The 18,809-nt window shown below is 47.5% G+C and overlaps 1 protein-coding gene across 1 annotated transcript in view; it reads right to left on the bottom strand.

The window, feature by feature from the left end:
* IGDCC4 (immunoglobulin superfamily DCC subclass member 4) overlaps positions 1 to 18,809 on the bottom strand; it is a 100,442-nt gene that overhangs the window by 27,690 nt on the left and 53,943 nt on the right. The window contains exons 5-8 of the mRNA XM_075044605.1: positions 5,623 to 5,757; positions 2,762 to 2,917; positions 1,847 to 2,257; positions 932 to 1,096 (exon numbers count right to left, since the gene is read on the bottom strand). Of these exons, the coding sequence (XP_074900706.1) occupies positions 932 to 1,096; positions 1,847 to 2,257; positions 2,762 to 2,917; positions 5,623 to 5,757 (867 nt within the window). The remainder of the gene's footprint in view (positions 1 to 931; positions 1,097 to 1,846; positions 2,258 to 2,761; positions 2,918 to 5,622; positions 5,758 to 18,809) is intronic.

Below are 18,809 nucleotides of genomic sequence, written 5' to 3' on the forward strand. Positions count from 1 at the left end.
GAGATGGTGGGCTGCTCAGCTTGAACAGGCTGATCAGAGCCCGCTGGCCACACCACACTACCCTCTAGGGAAGCAAAATGTAAGGGACCCCGTGTCCACTGCAAACTGAGCAGGTTAGCGCAGACCAGCTAATTGGCCTATGCTGTACTGTGGAGCATGAAGGAAACACTAAAGGAAATGGCTCATAGATCCAGACTTCAGTCTGGGAATCCCCATTCCCTCGAGAATCACAGCTCTGTGCTGCAGGCAGCTTTCATGCTTTCAACTCGGCTTTTCAGGCTTCAGACACATACACGTGGGACCACACAGTTCACTACGTCAGGAGTATTAAAAGCACATAATGCACCCTGCAGCATAGCAGGGGCTTGCACAAGGTCTGCCAAAACCATAACTTCTTGCCTCTGTCCTGCAGTCCGTTGAAAGCTGCACATGTCCCCCCCTTGGGCAGCTGTCCTTCTGGCACTCTGCCTTTACTGCTCACAAAATGCTATGTGATAAATGGTAAAATCAACACAAACTACTGGCTCCTAAGGGATCCAACCTCAAGGCTGCTCCCACCCCTACAAATTGCAATAGATGTCTATCTTCAGAGTTGAAATCAAGTCTGGCCCAGAGTCAAGCTTGCAGCAATATTGTATTAGCTAGGTGAAAGCTCAGAGGAGCTGACTGCAGTTCCGGCAGGATTCTCATGGGGCTCAGTGTCAGTGAAGTCATTTTCATGCCCTTCATCACCCAAGCTGATGATCAGACCAAGGTGCTTTGTTTTTGGTTGGTTTTTTGGTTTTTTTAAAAGGGCTTCTGGCAAGAAGCTGTAGGAGCAGCAGGTTTAGGTTTCTAGGAGCTGATACTATTCTCCATAGCACATTCAATGCTCACCATGAAACAGGCCAAGAACATTTTTAGGCACCAGTACCCATCTAATTCAACGCACCATCCTCCAGGGTCTGCACGATGATGGAAGAGGATGTCCGGCTGGCTCCAAGCTGAGAATACGCGACCACGTAGAAGACATAGTTGGTATTAGGTTCTAGGTCTTTGACTTGCAGCTCAGTAGTATCATTATTGACAGCAAACTGATATTCCACATTATCTGTTCCTAGAGCCAAGGAAACACTCATCAGCAGGTCAGTGAACTGCCAAGACACTCCTCGAAAAATCACTTAACTCATAAGGTCCATAGCGTAAATCCACCTTAAAAATCACTATGTCTTCTCCAATTTCCCCAGCACCTGCACAAAACCCATCTCTTACATGAACTCTTTGGGCAGAAACATTCAATGCCTCAATGTTAACATCTCCATTTTGACTCAAGCTCCTTAATGCTTGCCAAGGCAGCTGAAGTTACCAGTTTAATTTTCAGGGGAGCTCTGGCAACACTCCAGCAAGAGTATTGGCTTGCTGGTTGTTTGGGAAGACAGATCCCAAGAGACTCAAGTGCCTCACTTCAGATTCTGGGTGTGAATAATTTAGTGATTACCCCTGTACACAATGTAGCTGTTTAATACCTCCATTAATAATCACACCCTTTACATATAAAATCAATGTGTTGGAGGAAAAAGTAAAGAACAGAAACAAACTTCCAAAAGTGCCTGGTCCCACTAGAATCCAGACAACTCAGCTGTGTGGACATGCTACTGCTGGTCAACAAGTTAGTATATGTCAGCTAATTCACAGGCACTGTCAGAGGCTGATGCTGACTCCAAGAAAAAAATTCCTCTACCGGCAATGAAAAGGGCTAAACTAACTGGAATTGCCTCACACTTGTCACTAGCTGGGAAAATATCAACCAGTGCCTCATGTCTTGTACCTGCAATACAGCTGTGTTGCACAGGCAGATAACACCTACCCACAGCCCGCTGGTAATGTAACGAGAAGCCAATGATCTGCTCGCTGTTGTACTCTGGCCGCTCCCAGGACACAAGGACTGTGGTGCTGGAGAGAGACACAGCTGACACCTTCTTGGGAGCGCTGGGCAAACCCTCCCGCACGATCACCGAGAGCTTGGCAGTGGCACAAGCCATGCCCAAGCTGTTCTCAGCCACGCATTGATAGTAGCCAGCATCCTCCAACCCGATCTGATTGATCACAAGGCTGCCACTGCTCTGCACCTTCACACGCCCATTGGAGAGGATGGCCTCACCATTCTTCAGCCAGTGAATGGTCGGGGCTGGCTCGCCCTCTGCTTTGCAGACAAATCGGGCCGTGCTGGCTCGGGTGCGAGAGATGGTTTCGGGAGCCTGGGAGATGCTGGGTGTAGCTGAGAGGAAAGAGGACAAATTAATGCAGGAAGGAGGAGGAAAAGATAGCAAAGCAAATCCCTTCTCCTCCCCACTCAGTGCTATGTTTTATTCAGTAGCAGCTTTGCTTACAAGATAGGATTTGCCAGGCAGACTCTAGAGGCTTAATTTAGACTCTGTCCAAAAGGAAAAATAAATTCTGTATCAATCATGTGCTGCGTTCCCTGATCCTAGGCTGTTCTCCCTGCTGGCTTCCACGATACTGAAAGTTAATTGGTGATACAGATTTCCATGGGGGAGCCCTGGAGAACAAGAATAAGGCATAAAACGGTTCAGTAAATACAAGGAACTAAACCCCAAACCCTCTCTCCCACCAAGACCTATCCCAACCCAGGGCCTCCTGGCTCTAACCTGGCTCCCTTCTTACCCAGCACAGGCCACAAATGCAACTTCTTGGGGAGCTCTTGGATGTTGGTCCAGGTAATCTACAGCTACCTGGAGCATTTATCCTGCTCTCTACTCACCAAGGACCCGGAGCTCAGCTGCAGCTGTAACGAACTGCCTGGTCTGGGGTTTGTTAGCACGGCAGACGTACACCCCTGAGTGATGGGGCTGGCTGGAAGGAATGAGGAGATTTGTCCGGCCCAGCACAATCACATCTGTGGAAACGGGCTTTCCATCTACAGGAAGAAACGTGCACAAATGTGGGAGGGAGCCCCAAGCTGCCCTTTACAAGGGCTTGTAAACAATGTGTCTACCAGAGCCAGGATGACAGCTGCGGAGCAGAGAGACCCCCAAATCCCAAACTCCAGCCCAGAGGAGGATTCTTGCTGGGACACTCCTCAGTGCTTGACTGAGTATCAGCCAGCCCACACCAACATTGGCCCAAGGTTTAGTTTAGCCTGTAGTAACTGAAAAATTTCTGGTTTGGATCAAAATAGTCTCTGATGCCTAGGGTGTGCCTGCAATGAGACACACTAGAAATAGCACATTCAAGGGAAAGCTTTGGAATAGTTGCTCAATCTGCCTGCTGACCCCCATGCATGAACACACATGCTTCCTCCCCTCACTCGTTAATGCAAATGTCAGCAAGAGCACTGAATCACTAACAACTCAGGGGTTCTTCCCTCCTCTGGGTCCCAGACATGAACCCAAATTTACTGAGCTTCTTGATTCATTCTTTGCCTCCAGCTTAGCTCCTGATTTGTAAGGTATCAGGAAGACACCTGGTTCTCCTTGGGGCTCTGGTGCTTGGGTCAGAGCCATGGGCCATGAGCTGCCCTCTCCCCATTCTCCTGGCTAGATGCTCAGCACTGCTGAGTAGGGAAGGAGGAAGAAAGGGTGGCCGCAGCTCCCTGGCCAGAAGCTGAGCTGTCCTTCTACAACTTCAAGTAGCCCTAGGTTCCTCAGCATGTCATGGACAAGGCAGTAGGCCGGTGCTGGGCACTGCTTATTCTTGGCACCGCTTATTCTCAGCACTGCTCTGATGTGAGAAACATGGGGACCATGGCGTTGGCATCTCTGAACGAGTATGGGGAAGCAAAGCCAAGAGCTGGGGAGAGAGTGTGGGCAAGCACAGACTGGCCAAGGAAAGGCTTGGATGGGAGGTGAGGCACCCATGGCCAGCTCTGGCACAAGTTAGCAGACTGGGAGAGCCAGCCAATTTGTGCAGTACTGTGCAACACTAGACCTTGTCCCTCTCCACCTGCAGAAGCACAAACGTCTTTCAGACAGCAAAAACCAGCACTGGCCTGCCTTTAGCTCTCACAAATTCAGCTGAGCCTGTACCTCGAGACAGAAGCAAGCTCTCCACCTCCACTGTGAGCAGCTGCACCTACTTAGCACCATCAGCAGGGAATGCAGCTGAGATCAGATCCTCAGCCCTCTCCATCCATTTTGGGGGTCTTTAGATGGCCTCACAGTTCAGTGGCTGCATGCTCAGAGGAGGAGAAAAACCTGTGGACCCCATTTGCACTGGAGCGGTTTGAAAATCTGACTCCAGATGGTAGCAATTAGCTGACACCACCAAGGCTGGCAAGAGCCAAACTGGCAACCTGGAGGTACAATCTTCAGTGTTATCTACATGACTAATTGTCCAGTAACCCAGCCTGCTCCCTAATGAAGTCTTGGAAAGAAACATGCTTGTATAACACAGAATTGATAGCACTGTTAATCCATCTTTTCTAACTGAAGAGTCCACACCAGGAAGCAGAGGGGGACCAAGCACCACTTTAAAATAAAGCATGTGAGGAACTGTTTCATCAGCCTTTCCCCCCTTCCCCCTCCTCTTTCTCCCATCCAAAAAACTTTCATAGTGATAATTAACTCTAATAATATCTACTCTACTATGGGCATCAGTAGCTCTCAGTAAAGCAATAAGCAATCTAGCATGGGAAAACTGAGTATTTGTAATTGAGAAGTGCACAGGATAAACCAGAAACATTTCTGCCAGAACATTTAATCCTTGCTGATTTGACTTCCAAAGTTGTATCCTCTAAGATTTTTTTTGCTCCTTTTTTGTGGGGAAGAGGAAATATTTATATACACTAAAATCACTGCCTGTGGACAAGTCTGGGCTGAAGACCAAGCACAATAAATGGTTACAGGGGAGAGGAGTCTTAAATTGTGACCCGGATTTATGAAAATGACTGAGAGCTTTTTCTGGGGAAGAATTGACTCCTGAGCTGAGAACATCTTCAGTCAGAGCCTCTGAAAGACATCTGATGGATGTGACACTCAGTGAAGTGACACTAGCATCCTACTCGTGACTTAGGCTATCAGCCCTGGGTAACATATGCCAGTCTGGCTCATTTGTACACCTCTGATGAGACCTAAGCATCTTCTCAATCCTTCCACTACCAATCTGACCACAGTAATATTTTTTAATAAAAACCTCCCATCAACACACCCAGTCACTCCAATTATTAACAGATCTTACCATGTTTTATAATCCTGCAAGATAATACAGGTTATTTCTCCAATGCAATGGCAGATTCCACAGAATCCCTACTAACCTCTGAGTCCCTGGAGGAGTGGCATAGACCTGACCCCATCTCATGACCTTCACTCCTCAAGGTCATACAATGAGAATGACTAATTTAGATCAAAAGGAATCCAGGCACTAGAACTTCACATATTTCACAGGTCAAACAACTATAAAGTGAACTGTGTGCTTTGTAACCTTCTAGATTTAATTAGCAATTCCAGTTTAGCAAGGACACCCTTCACTGCAACACCACCTGCATCATTAGGTACTGAAGTAACAAGCACCCTTCCTGTCCCACAGATTTTTCTGCTTTTTCATTGATTTTTTTTTTTTTTTTTAAAGAAAGTATCCATAGGTTCCTCTTGACAACAAAAGCTTAATTCTGTCCTTCATGCTCACCCTGTCGTATCCAGGAGACGAAGGGGGTGGGATCAGCAGCCGCCATGCACTCCATCACCACGCTCTCCCCCGCCACCACCGTGGTGTTCTCCGGAGCAGCGAGGATGGTGACATCTCCTCCTGCTGGCTGGGAACCTAATGTCAAAAACAAAAAGAAAAGTCTGTCTTTCCAAATTGCAAAGTCCCTAGAAAAACACATAACTTAGAGCCCAGACACCTCGGCCACGCTTCCCCAGGTAGTCTCACGTGTGGTAATGGTTCATGCCCACTGGAAGGAGAAAAGCAGGTCTTGCTTCTATATGACTACAATATTTTTGCTAAAGAAATGAACAAAGGGATGCCCTGCAGATTTACTCTAATCATGCTGGCCCTAGTAAAAATTAATATCAGGATTTTCACATGGAAAATAAAGTTTCAATACAGCACCTTCATTGATTGTTGCTAAATGGATGTTTGTTAATTAGATGAAACAAGACGCTGCTATCCTCAAACAGAGCAACAGCAACACAACACACCCTTTGCCAAGGCATTGTAACAGCGCAGAAATAATCTAGAACTTGGTTAAAGAAATTTTAACATCTAGATGCTGTACTGTAAACTGCAACAAAGAGAGGTCAAGCCTCTGTGTCCAGGCCTTCACCTGATAGTACAAAGACTAAATCGGTCATTATACATCTAGAGGAGAGCGTGCTATTTAGCTTATACATGCACAGATGAACAGCCAACACATAAATCAAGCAACGTTTACAGGAACATCTATAGGCTACGTTGCACAATGTCTTGAGAACAGGATGCGGATTTTTTGCTTGAAATGAACCTTCTGCCTGTGTTTGCCCACTGCTGAGCAGAGGTTAAGGGAAGGTTAAGGAAATGCCTTTGCAGCAGCCAAACTTCTGTTGTGAGATGAAAACAACCGGAGCACTCTTGAGCAGACCAGACTATTCACGACCCTCAACAGCAGCAACCCTGTTCTTCCAGCTCTCCCAAATATGTCTAACTCTGAGGGACACTTTTGTTGTTGTCCTCATGAAGAGAAAAATAACTGCAGATGAGTCACATAGTACAAGTAATTCTTAGGCCTGCTCCAGGTGCTCCCATGATCTAGCAGAGAAAGTTGTTGGCAGCAGGTCTCAAATGAAAGCAGGACCTTTTTGCACAGTACAAACTCACTGTCTCAAGATGCTGCCAGTTCAAAAACCAAGAGGTTTGGACAAGTTCACGAAGGACACATTTACCAGAACTCTTAAATACGAAGGTCTCACTGCAGTCTCCAGCCCAAGATGTTCCCACATCCCTGACTGTCAGATGCTGAAGGAGATGTCCAAGGAAAGCACCATGTCCTCCCTGCCCAGTTTTTTTTACATGCTTTCCTCCTGCATCTGCTGTGGTCACTTTTCAAGATGGCACTGCAATGGCTGGACCTCTGGCATGGCCCACACTGGCCGTTCATGTGGCATCCAAGGAGCACTCGTTCATACTTGACTTTCTTGTGAATATAAACCAGAGAAGCTTTGGCCTCAGCATGAAGGCCTGCCTGCATGGTAGGAGGCTACACACTGCTGCACCGAACATGCCACGCTCAGCCCATCTCCAGGCTCGTTGCCATTTACTCTAGCACAGCAGTCTTGCCAAAGAGAGTTGGTCCAAAAGTGAAATTTTCTTGCAGTCCATACATGCATGAAAGGGATTTCCATCTGTAGTATTATGTGAGTACAGTTTAAAAGGACCTAGCAAAATCCCTGAGGCACCAAGGGAAAACAGGAGAGAGCAGGAGCCACTGCTTGTCCAGCAGATGGAAGCAGAGACCGAGGAGCACCCACGGTCCCCTACCGGGGGCAAGGGCTGGACCACACTGAACTGTAACCCAAACCCTGGGCAAACACCAGCAATAAGAGCTGCCATGGGGCACAAAGGAAAAGCCAAGCCAGCTATCCTCCTTCCAGTGGAACAAGTATGCTACACAGAGGGCCTGGTGTGTACAGGCACATACAATCTCCTTTTGTGCTTACAGCACAGTGTGGGCTGGCCAGGGCTTTGCTAAATTCACGTACGTTAGCTGTTCACATCGTTCATGCCTACACTTCCAGCCTCACAGTCATCACGTCCAGACACAGCAGGACAACTTGGGGGACAGAACAGAGACAAGAGGAAACCACATAAGACTATGGATTCAGAGGCCTCATTGACAAACAGATCAAAGTCCTGACCACTCTTAACTGTGGCACCAAGGCCGGGTTTGAGAACTACTGAGACAGAAAATGGGCTTAATGCAAAAACAGGCATGAGAGCTTCCACAACAGGCACGTAAGCTGAAGGATAAGAGAAATGCAAGGCTCTTTGGAACAGCAGCTTTCTTTTAACTCCAGTTCCAGTTCAACAAAGCACTAAAATCCACAAGTAATCATTAGTCCTGCAAAACATCTGAGCGCAGGGACTCCAGCGAGACCCGGCTGGATCGGTGAGGCTACTCAGCACATTACTAATGTGAGGCCTCTACCCTTTCTCTACCACATACAGCAGAGAGGGATGAGGCAACGTTGGAAAAAGAACAAGGAGAAGGAGCTTTCCAGCCAGAATTTGGAAGGAAACACATGAGAAAGCACCAGAAGCAAAGGAAAAGGCTTCTATAGCAGCCATTACAGGGAAGGCCACAGTGCTGGGAAGACACTGGAGAAACGAACAGGTTATGATGGAGTTGGTTTTAAGAGTGAGCTGGGAAAAGAGTTGCAAAGGAGCCAAGTGAGGAGTTGCTCTCTGCTGAGGGGCTGGCAGCACGGCTAGACGCGGTCGCACATCTCTACAGACCACAGGCTCAGGCCCGGCTCACCCCGCGCAGGGCTCTGCAAGCCTCAACTGCCACCCTAGACACCCATCACCCATTGTGGGGCCACAGCAGCTTTTGATGAAAAGAAACAGAGCAGCAGCCTACACCCCAGGTCCTGGGAGCAGAAGTATACAGGAACAGACTTCCAGCCTAGCACAGGAGTAAGCTTCTTTACCCAATATCACCGGCTGCTCACATACCTGCTGGGCAGAACATGGCTGAAATGCGTCTGTGTGCATAAAGCTGTCCTTTTCTGCAGTGCTGGGGGAAAAAAATAAATCTAGAGAAAAAAAAACCAAACCACCAGCCAGATGGCTATACATTCCCTGCCAGATTTCCAAGCAGCTTTCTCTACCAAGCTTAGGGCTGAGGAAGAGAGAAAGCTCCTCAAACCTGACTTAAACACTCATCTGTTGGATTCAGATGCATGGCCCCAAGTGCCAGCCGGCAAAGACACCTTACAGGTTACAGAAACTTCATGTGAAGGCACTTGTCCCATACCTGAGATCACATCACTCGGTCCCTAGACAGCTGGCTTGCAGTGCTGCCAGTCACCAGGAGAGGGATTTTATGAGCTGCACAAACCCTCACTCTGAAATGGCCCCAGGAGCCATCAGCCCAGCTCCACAATCTCCTGGTTTAGCAGAGCCACTGTGAAGCAAAGCTGTAAAGACACAGCCTATAGCTTCACCTTTCCTTGGGGCCTCACACTTCTGCTGGCTGGGGAAGGACCAGCAAAACACTTCCACCCTCACCCTGAACAGTCCTGCAGCAGCACCACATGCCGACGTTCCCTCTGGTGCTGCCTGTCCCACACCCTGGGTACTTGGGAAGGGAAAGAGCAAGGAGCTCGCTGGTGGCCACGTAGCCAGCCAGTAGAAAACAGGCCAGGCAACCCAAAAGGGCTGACGATTAGCTACTTATTAGCTCCATACTCACTCTGCAGAAGGTAGAAAGAGAGCTGATATTGGGGCTTCCTGACAGTCAAATCCAAGGGCACAACTCAAGGTCTCTCTGACAACCAAGAGCGGAAACAGCCACAGGGATCTGTAGCTCAAACATCCATTTCTGCTTCCTTCTCCCTTGGCCAAAACTCTGGTTTCAGCCTTGAAAAACTATTGGGAAAACATATTAGCCCAGACCCTACGTCTGTTTGTCACTGATTATTATTGAAATTATATTACAAAACCAAACAGTTCTGCTTCCTTTCCCAGTACATTCCTGTGTGTGTGCATGGATGAATGCCCCATACAGCACTTGCACACACAAACGCATTTCTCTTCAGCTTTGTATTTCACTGTGGGTCTGTCAGAGCAAGCCTACAAGTCAAGCTCCTCCTTAAACTGAGCCCCCTTTAGAGTACTTTTTTCACTTGCTGTCTCAATAGGCTGGTTGGACGGGATGGATCATAGGTTAACTGCTATGAACTGGGTTTCATTCGGTTTGAAGAGTTCCCAAGAATGGTACTAAGCTAACCAGGAAAACCTCCACACAGGGGATTCCAACAAACATCAAAGATTAAAACGTTTTTGTCTCCACTACCAGTAAGATAATTTCAGGTCAAGAGGGAATATTGTTAGAGGCAAAGGAAAAAAGAGCTGCAGTTTCCAAGACATCTTTCACTGCCTGAACAAAACAGGTCACTGAATGCACCTGCACCATGCTGTCCATTCTGTGGTACTAAAAGCTTCCACAGTGCTGCTATCTAAAACTTCATCTTTGAGACTTCTCACTGCCCCCCAGCTTTGTTTTGTCTCTCCAAGTAGCAAAACTGCTCTAGGCAAAAGCTTTGCACAGCCCAAGGCACAACCCATGGATTCATATCAAAACTTGCTGTCGCTGATGGCCTTTGTGGACTTTTTGCCCTTCTGAATCAGATGGATCAGTTTTACCCTCTTTTACTGAAAAAATGCCTGTAGGGTGCCAAATGCAGCTCTGGGATGACTTGGAGTAGTGCACTAGGACTGAGAGAAATCCTCTGGGCACTGAAAGAGTTAAAGAAGGTGGCACTTTTCCTGCACAGTTCGTCAACCTGTCCACACTCAACCTGTCCACACGCTTGTGTTTGCACAGGAAGACAGCAAGGGTGCCATCACAGAGTAAGAGACAAGACTTAATGATAATTTGTAGAAATATTTCAAAATATTCCCCAAGTTTTATTGTTTACGAGCAATTCATGACAGAAGACTTCTCAGTTTATGCATTTTTCCACTTTCCTGTCATGAAACACAAAAGTCAGGCCAAATTTGGGTGCTCCACTTCTTTGTACCATTGCTTTCACAGGCATCTTTCAGCATCTGGAGTTGGGTTCCAGGGCCTGGTGGTGGGCAGGCACAGAGGAAATAAAACAAATTGCTTATGATCAAGCGTAGTATAAAACCAAAAGGAGGTGGGGAGGGGAGTACAGGGAACCTTGAGACAGCAAGTGAGCATGCCAGACAGACCTCAGTACACAGGCTGCCTAACCTCTAAAAATCCAATCTGTATCATTTCAAAGTGAAGGAGAACTGTGAGCAGGGATGGGAAGGGAGGCACTATGGGGAGCTGCCTGGGACAAAGCTCAAAATGTTTATTTGAAGTCATAGCTTGAGTTATAACATACACAAGTGATTTCAAACTCCAAGAGTTTACAACTTGGGTCTGCCTCTAATGCATCCATAATTCATCAGCTATCCTCTCCTGCCTCCCTGCTCTTGTTAGCGCAGAGTATCACCAAAGAATTCAGGCAGTGCAACAGGAGAAATGCTTTTTTGTTCAGCCAATTTGTGACTGTCGTTTGCAGTGACAAGAGGATGACTTCTTGGACAGGAACTAACACCTCTCTCCCGACTCTATAAACACCCTGCCTCGGCGAAAGTGCTGGAAGGTTAAACATGACTTGCATGGTGACACATTCAGCTCTCAGCTGTCAGCAGTTCAAGATTTGGAGATATCCAACAATCAAGCAACAATCTTCTGTTCTGCGAACTTTCTCACCCTCTCTGGAGGAGGAGCATGAAACCTTATTCATCCCTGCGAGCCTCCTCTGGGAATAGATTCTAGCACTGAGCAGCTGTTCATTAGAGAAAGTCAATGCTGTCACTGCTGTTATTCTACAGACAATAAAGGAGCAAATTACCCATTGCAAAGCACACCTTCAAAAATGCAGGCACTATGTTTGCAGAGCATGTCCTACTCCTGCTCCCTAGCTCTCTCCTTTTTCTCACACAACTCACAGACCTCCTGGACTGTTCAGGGAGAAAGCTGACAGCAACCATGGAGGAGAAAAAAAAACATCCTCCACACCTGCCTTCCTCCTCACTTTACACCATCCTGGAAATTTATCTACAATTTATTTCTACTTCTGGGCTAGACCCAGGACAGGAGATAACTAGCACGCAACATCTCTAGGTAGGACGCTTGCCTAACTATATCCTAGCACTTTGGCATATCTGCTTTGGGGGCAATATAAACAATATCAGATCTCAAACCTGAGCACACTTAGCAATAAGCATTTCTTCTTTTGTAACTATTTTCATCTGAATACAGCAAGGCACAGCTTTGCAAACAGGAAAGCAAAGCAGCCAAGAGAGGACTGGCACCAGTGATTCTTCAGATGTGGCTAGAGATGCTGGGTGCTGCCCTTCCAACACCCTACAATTCAGGCCTCCCCAAAGTATCACAAGTCAAACACTGCCTCCTCTTCTCTTCTCCCCAAACACAGCTCTCACAACCATGCATCCTTTCCAAAAATTACCATTTGCTTCTTTGGGTTTTTCTTCCACCTTTGCTACACCAGCCACTGTGGCAGTTTGGATCCAAGTTCTGTTTTCCTGTCACTGAAGTTGGGGAAGGATGACTTTTGGTTACAAGATCATGGACTCAATTCACCAAACATTTGGTACCCCTTTGATTGCTCTCAGCCTTGAAAACTCCTCCTCTGCAGAGGATCAGGCTTTAGCCCACAAGCCTTACAGGAGCTTTTAGATGCATGCCTCAGCAGAAATTCCAGTACTGACAATGCCTGGGTACTGGAAGTGCAAAAGTTGTCCCAACGCAATCTGGCAGCACCAGTGCCCACAGCCTCCGTCATCAGAAATGCTCCCTTCTTTCCCTTTTCAGGCAGCTGCAGTGTGCCTGGGTCAGCGCACAAGTCATCTCTGAAGGAAGGCTGAAAAGGAGCCCAGCTTTTATTGCAAAAGTGACACTGTATTGGCGTAAGTTTTTTTCTGCCCAATAATATAAATGAGCTCAGTAAATCAGTTTTGTATTGTCTTTTTACCTCATATCTTCAAAACGTTTTGTAAGCAGTTATGCATTTGTCAATGCAAACATTTAACAGAGAAGCTGAACAGGGAAGAATTTATCTCCGTGTTCTGGAATAGAGACAGAGTCTCTCTTCCTACTTATTAAGTTAGTGCTGCAGCAGAGCAGCTACACGTAATTTGTCATCTTTAAAGCAGCATCCAAAGAAACATGCAGAAACTATTAAAACACAGAAGTTCAATCACTTTCTTAGCGCTATTAAGAGACCTCTACCTACAGCACTTGTACCTCAAACTACTATCACAAAATCCCCAAAAAAGAAGTCAGCAAACAGATCCCAAAATACATGGTGCAACCTACACTTCTAACAGCTGGCACAAAACCTGCTCCTTTAATGTCCGCATATACGTACATGCAAAATGGAGAATTTTATAGATAAAACCCACTTCTATGATTTAAAAAAAAAAAAAAAAAGAGAGAGAGATATTAATGAGTTTGAATGAGGAGTGTTCATTTACTACCTGGACACATTCCTCAGACCAGCATCTGCCACAGCTTCTGGTGTCTCTCCATGGAACATGTTACATGCCACGTGTGGCAGGAGGAGCTGCTCTAGGAACTGCTTTTCACTTGGCTTGAGAAACAGCTTGTTAAACATTTTCCCCAGCTCTAGGTCCTGTGTCTGGAAGCCTGGGGAGCACACAGATCCCAGTCCAGACAGGCAGAAGGGCCATCAGGCAGTCCTCTTTCATTCGCCTCGACTTCTTTATACAGCTGACAGATTTCAGCTCAGAAATTAAATCCTTTAATGTACTAGCTCAGTCACAAGTTGACACCCTGAGCTGTACATAACCAGAAGCCCAGAAAAACACAGCAGTAGAAGGTTTCCAGAAATTGCATTGGATTTTTAGGGCGCTCTTCCCCAAACCCTTGATCCTTCAGGGTACGGAGTTTTACACGTCCAGGGTACGTTTAGCTCTGCTGCAAAGCAGTCGGAGTGTACTTTACCCACCACTCTACCTCCTGTAAAGCTGTCAACATTGGCTCTCTGTTTGTGTACATGCATTTGGAACTGCTCTTCATCACGCCAAAAGGGATGGGAGCCAGCCAGACTGCACGACGAATTCCTGCTCGCTTCCCCAGCAAGCGCTTGGAAACACCTACATTTGCACCGCTCCGAGCAGGAGCTAGGCAAAATAACCAGGAGGTGCCACGCCGACAGCCATCATGGTCATGCAGCCCTGTAGCCCCACTGCACAAGGACAGCTGCTGCTTCTTACGAGAATTAGGGCTCTTCTGGTTTTCTGCCACAGGCCCAAGTTAGCCAAAGGGTTGGAGACCTCAGGCCACATATCTGAATCCTCAGAAACCTGAAGATATATCACAGAGAGTTTCTGGGAGGCAGAAGAAGCAGTCCACAAGCCAGAATGTGGCAGAGGCAATAGGAAACCCAAGTTCAGGGCACAGTGGAAACTGAGACCTACCAGAAGGACTGTGCTGGAACAGCATTGATAATGTCACCATTTTAGATAATAACTATTAATTAATAAGCCTTTAACCATTCTTGGCACATTTTCACAGACCTTAGTGCAAACAAACTCCTTAAAAGAAAGTTATTCAGTGTACAGTAGGAGTTAAGCCTCTACATTGGATGAGAGACCAACAACAAGTAGTACTGAAGAAAGGAGCAGAGGTACTTCAGTGTCTCTGAAGCAGTTTAGAGAATGGCAGAGCAGTCTCACTGCCCTAACCCTAAGACCCAGACAGCTTATGTTACTAAAGATGAGGCCTTAAAGCACTGCAAGCTCCAGCCATTCCCCAGCAGCTGCCAAAAACACAGACAAGACAGACAAGGGCTACAGGAGGACGCTTTGCAAAGTTATCACCAGAACAGGAACCACCACACTACACCAGGCATGTCCCACAGCTGACAACACTGATGCTACTGCAACACACCATTCTCAGCAGCACAAGGGCATAACCAGACCCCTTCCTTGATGTGATCTGTGCCACTAATTCACTGTGCTGCTGTCAGCACATCTCTCGGCATCTCCACGACTCCATCTGCTCAGTTTGTAACTTAGCTAATTCATAAAGTGAAGGTGCAAAAGTAATAGCCAGAGAGCATCAGAAGACCCTTAACAAAAGCCACAGTATCAGAGATTTAAATGTAGACTCTCTCCAAATCAGTAAACACCAAATGGCCCTGGGGACCTAAGCTTGCCAGTCTCTGGGATTCAGTGGGAACATTCCCACACTTCTTTACCCATCATTACACCAGCTCTCTTCGTCATTTTCCTAGGCCAGCACACCACCCTCCAGGATGACGCAGAAGAAATCTCCAAGAAAAAAGGCTGTAAGGCAAGTAAAGATACTCTGCTACCTCTTGCACAGAAAGGAGGCAGAGAGATGGTCAAGTGAAGGTCTTTCTGGCTCAAGGTCACAAGCCCTGAAATTCCTCCTTAGTCAGTCACCTCACTTTGTCTCAGTGACTGGAGCCAATTCACTCCAGTAACTTCCTCCTTGTGCTCAGAGGCTGATGTTTCCCAGGGGCTGACACCTATTTCATCAGATCTATTTGCAGTTCAGATTTATTTGCAACATCAGATCTATCTGCAACTCACGTACATCTAGTCACAGCAGAGAGGCAACAGGCTGAAGGCCCTAGGCTGTGCAGAAGGACACAACCTACTTTTTTCACCACCAGGGCTTGTTGCTTTGCCCCATTCCGTCTGCCAGAGATGGCCAATTCACATTACTGTCATACACGGCTTTGAAAAGAGAAACATTATGGGAAGCCACCTCATAGTGTGGTCTCCCTGATGCCAGGTACACAGAATGCTTCCTACAAGCTACGCTTCAAACACACAACATGCTGGGAGCCTACAGTAACACAGTCTGGCAGCAAACAAAGACTGCCAACTTGGAAGGAAGAACTAAAAGCAGATGGATGCATCTGCATTAACTCAGGACAATACAAATCTGTTTTTCTAGGAAAAGTCTGGAAGGAAAGCTGGCTTTCCATGGGGAAAGATCATTAGTGATATCCAAAGATTCTGTCAAAGCCCTCCGGCTGGACACTTGCTGAGTGCTGCAGAGAGCCTTGATCTGTCTAAGACCGTGCCTGAAGACACAGTGTTTGGTAACACTACCTGCCCCTCCTTATCCCATCCTTCTTTTCTTTCCTGCTTCTCAATCTAGTCCACAATCCGTGTGGCATTGCCCCTTGGCTGCACTGGAAACAGAGTTGGGCAAAAGCATCTCTCAGTTACTGAAGGCAAACTCCCAGCTGGGTCCTGAGCGATCCCTGGGATCCCAGATATCCAAGCAAGGGCTCAGAGCAGCACGGCTCAGCTCCTGATTCAGCCTCCCCCACGATCTGGGCTGACTCACACCATTCTTGTTCCTTAGCACCACTGGGCCTGTAGATACTGGTGGGTCTTTGAGCCAGGGACAAGCCTCCTCCGTATGTCTGTCCCATGTCTAAAGCAACAGGACCATGAGCTTTGCTATGCCTCTGGACGCTTGCAACATCTTCACTCCAGCTGTTAGGATGCTGTAAGTGCCGTAGGGTACTGCTAGCCCTCGACCTCAGAGAGCTACTGAGGCTCCGCTGTAACACAGACAATTAATAATTAACAAGTGCCATCAGGAACCCAACCACATCAACCTTCCTGTCCCACAGCCCACTGCAAGCTGCTGACCTAATTATGATCTCTACTCTTAGCTCCCTTCCAGCCTCACAGTGCAGGCTCAGCCAGTTCAATACCCTCTGGGAGAGGCCAGGTGTGATCCCTGCAGTGCAGATGTGCTGATGCACCACACGGTTATACCACCACCAAAAGATGCTCAGAGGAGAGCTGAATGAAGCCTGACACTTAAACCCTGCTTCAGTCACAGACTTACCAAATACCAGCTCTTATTTCAGGAAGCCTCAAAAGCACAGCAGATCTGGATTAATAAGAGCTGCATGTGGAGAATGCTGGAAGACTGCAAACCATCCCTGAATCCCACCATCCTTGGTCTTCAGGAGTCAGAGGCAGAGCTGTCTGTAACACATGAGTCTGGCCATACCTGACAGCTCCAAACATCATGCATAGCCAACGTTGCATGTAGGAGAGACCAGTTTCCCCTCAGGACCTGGAAACAGCTCACCTACTCCCAGCTGTACATCCCTTGTTCTGTTCTATTATCCTTGACACCTCTGTTGCCACTCAATTCAGTGCCAACCCTGGGCTTAGCTGTTCTGCTTAATGGGAGGTGAGGGCTCTGAATTTTGTATCAAACCCTCTGTCACCGCAGGCTGCTAGAGCTGTCAGGAGCATGGCATATCATAGCCCCACCGAACTTCACAGACAGCTGAGCTGAAACTCCCCCTCCGGCTCCTGGGAACAGGCTGCTGACACTTGAGCTACGAGAAGCTTTCTCTCGGCGACATGAGTGGTGTGATGTATGCTGGCCCCGTACGAACTCCAGCCAAAGAGAGAGCTGTGTGTTTGGGTGGGTGCCTGACGCATGTCTGCACCAGCCCTTCACAAGTTTCACCCAAAATCTGTGGTCTCAATCCTGTTCCATGCGTGCTTGAAATCACTAGCATTGCTACGCTCAGTAAAAGGGAAATGGAGTGAAAGTTTACAGCTCATGTTAGGCTTTAAAGATCTATTTATTAAGCTAGAAATGCTGTGTATCTATTCCTTGATCTTGCCATTCTCTGAATTCACACTTACCATGGTTTGCTTAGCATCCTCTGCCACAGAGAAGGATCAAGAGCATTTTTCACAACCCAGCAGATGCATTATGCAAACAGCTTCAGATACCTGCTGCCCAGGAAACTGGAGCTTCAAAACACACATAAACAGAGTCCTCATGGCTGAGCTTTAGGGATGTCAAGTGGAGAGCAGTTCCCTGCTTAACTGTTAGTAAAGTGAAAGAGGAGAGGGCAAAGAAAAACAGGATGCTAAAAGAAGAGAGGGGAAAAGCAACAGAGATCTGTGCCCAGCAGAAGAGGCACATGGAACAAGGACACAGCAGTTGCAGGCTGGAACTGGAATGTTCCCTTCTCCAGAGGTGAAGCATCACTTGCTGGTTAAATCAACAACTCACAGTAAACATACAGCTGTCTTATCCCAACCCATGTCTCCTCTCTCTATGCATATCCATGACCCTCTTGCATCCCAGAAGCACAGCCTTTAGCAGCCTCCTGTGCCCACAAACACAGCTGTGGAAGCTCTCCCCCCGCAGCTCTGCCCCCCATAACACCACAGGGCCCTGCTGCCTCTGCCGCATGGGTTCCTGCTGGAGAAAGACCACCCCTGACCAGGTGGGACCATCACCGCACTCTAGTTAATGCTGCCCTTTGCCATCAAGGGCAGCACAGACAATGGGATCAACACCCGGCTGCAGTCAGGGAGGTCAGACCAGAGCAGCACTGACCCAAATCTGAACTTCCCTGTCCCTAGACTGCACAGTATCCGAGTTCAAAACTGCGAGGGGAGCACAGCATGTGTCATCAGGGCTCAGGCTGAGAGCCAACCCAGCATCCAGCATGTCATTCGCACATGCAAGGACTGAAAATCCACTTGTGGTAACAGCACGTCTGTTTCTGCGAGGTGGTGGCCAACTGCGAGTGCTGCTCACTTCATCACCACCTTCCCCTCCATCTCCAAAGCTCATCCCATTCAATAGCTGTATTCTCCTACAGCCCTTTGGAGCAGGAACCACCCAGGTCCCAGCACCCAGAGCCAGGCTCTCCCTTGGTAACTGCAAGCCACTACAATACAAACACCAAAAGAATAAAAAACATGAAGGTGTTTCAGCTGCCTCCAAGCACTGTCCCTGTTATCATATTTCATACAAATATTTGGCTGAAAAATACATTTCCTGGGACACTGCTGCAGCAAGCTGCTACAACTGTCAATGTAAATGATGTTCTGCCAACAGCAATCTCACAGTGTCATCTCTAATAACACAGTACTAAATCCCAATTCACAGGGGACGTGCTCATCTGCTGGAAGACTCTTCAGTGGCATGCTCAGCCCAGACCTCAGCCCTGCCATACCTATGCCTATTATCCTGATCTGTTCTCCTCATTCCTGCATTTATTGCAGCACAGGCAGAG

This window comes from Buteo buteo, chromosome 13 (genome assembly GCF_964188355.1).
Source record: "Buteo buteo chromosome 13, bButBut1.hap1.1, whole genome shotgun sequence".
Taxonomy (NCBI): Eukaryota; Metazoa; Chordata; class Aves; order Accipitriformes; family Accipitridae; genus Buteo; species Buteo buteo.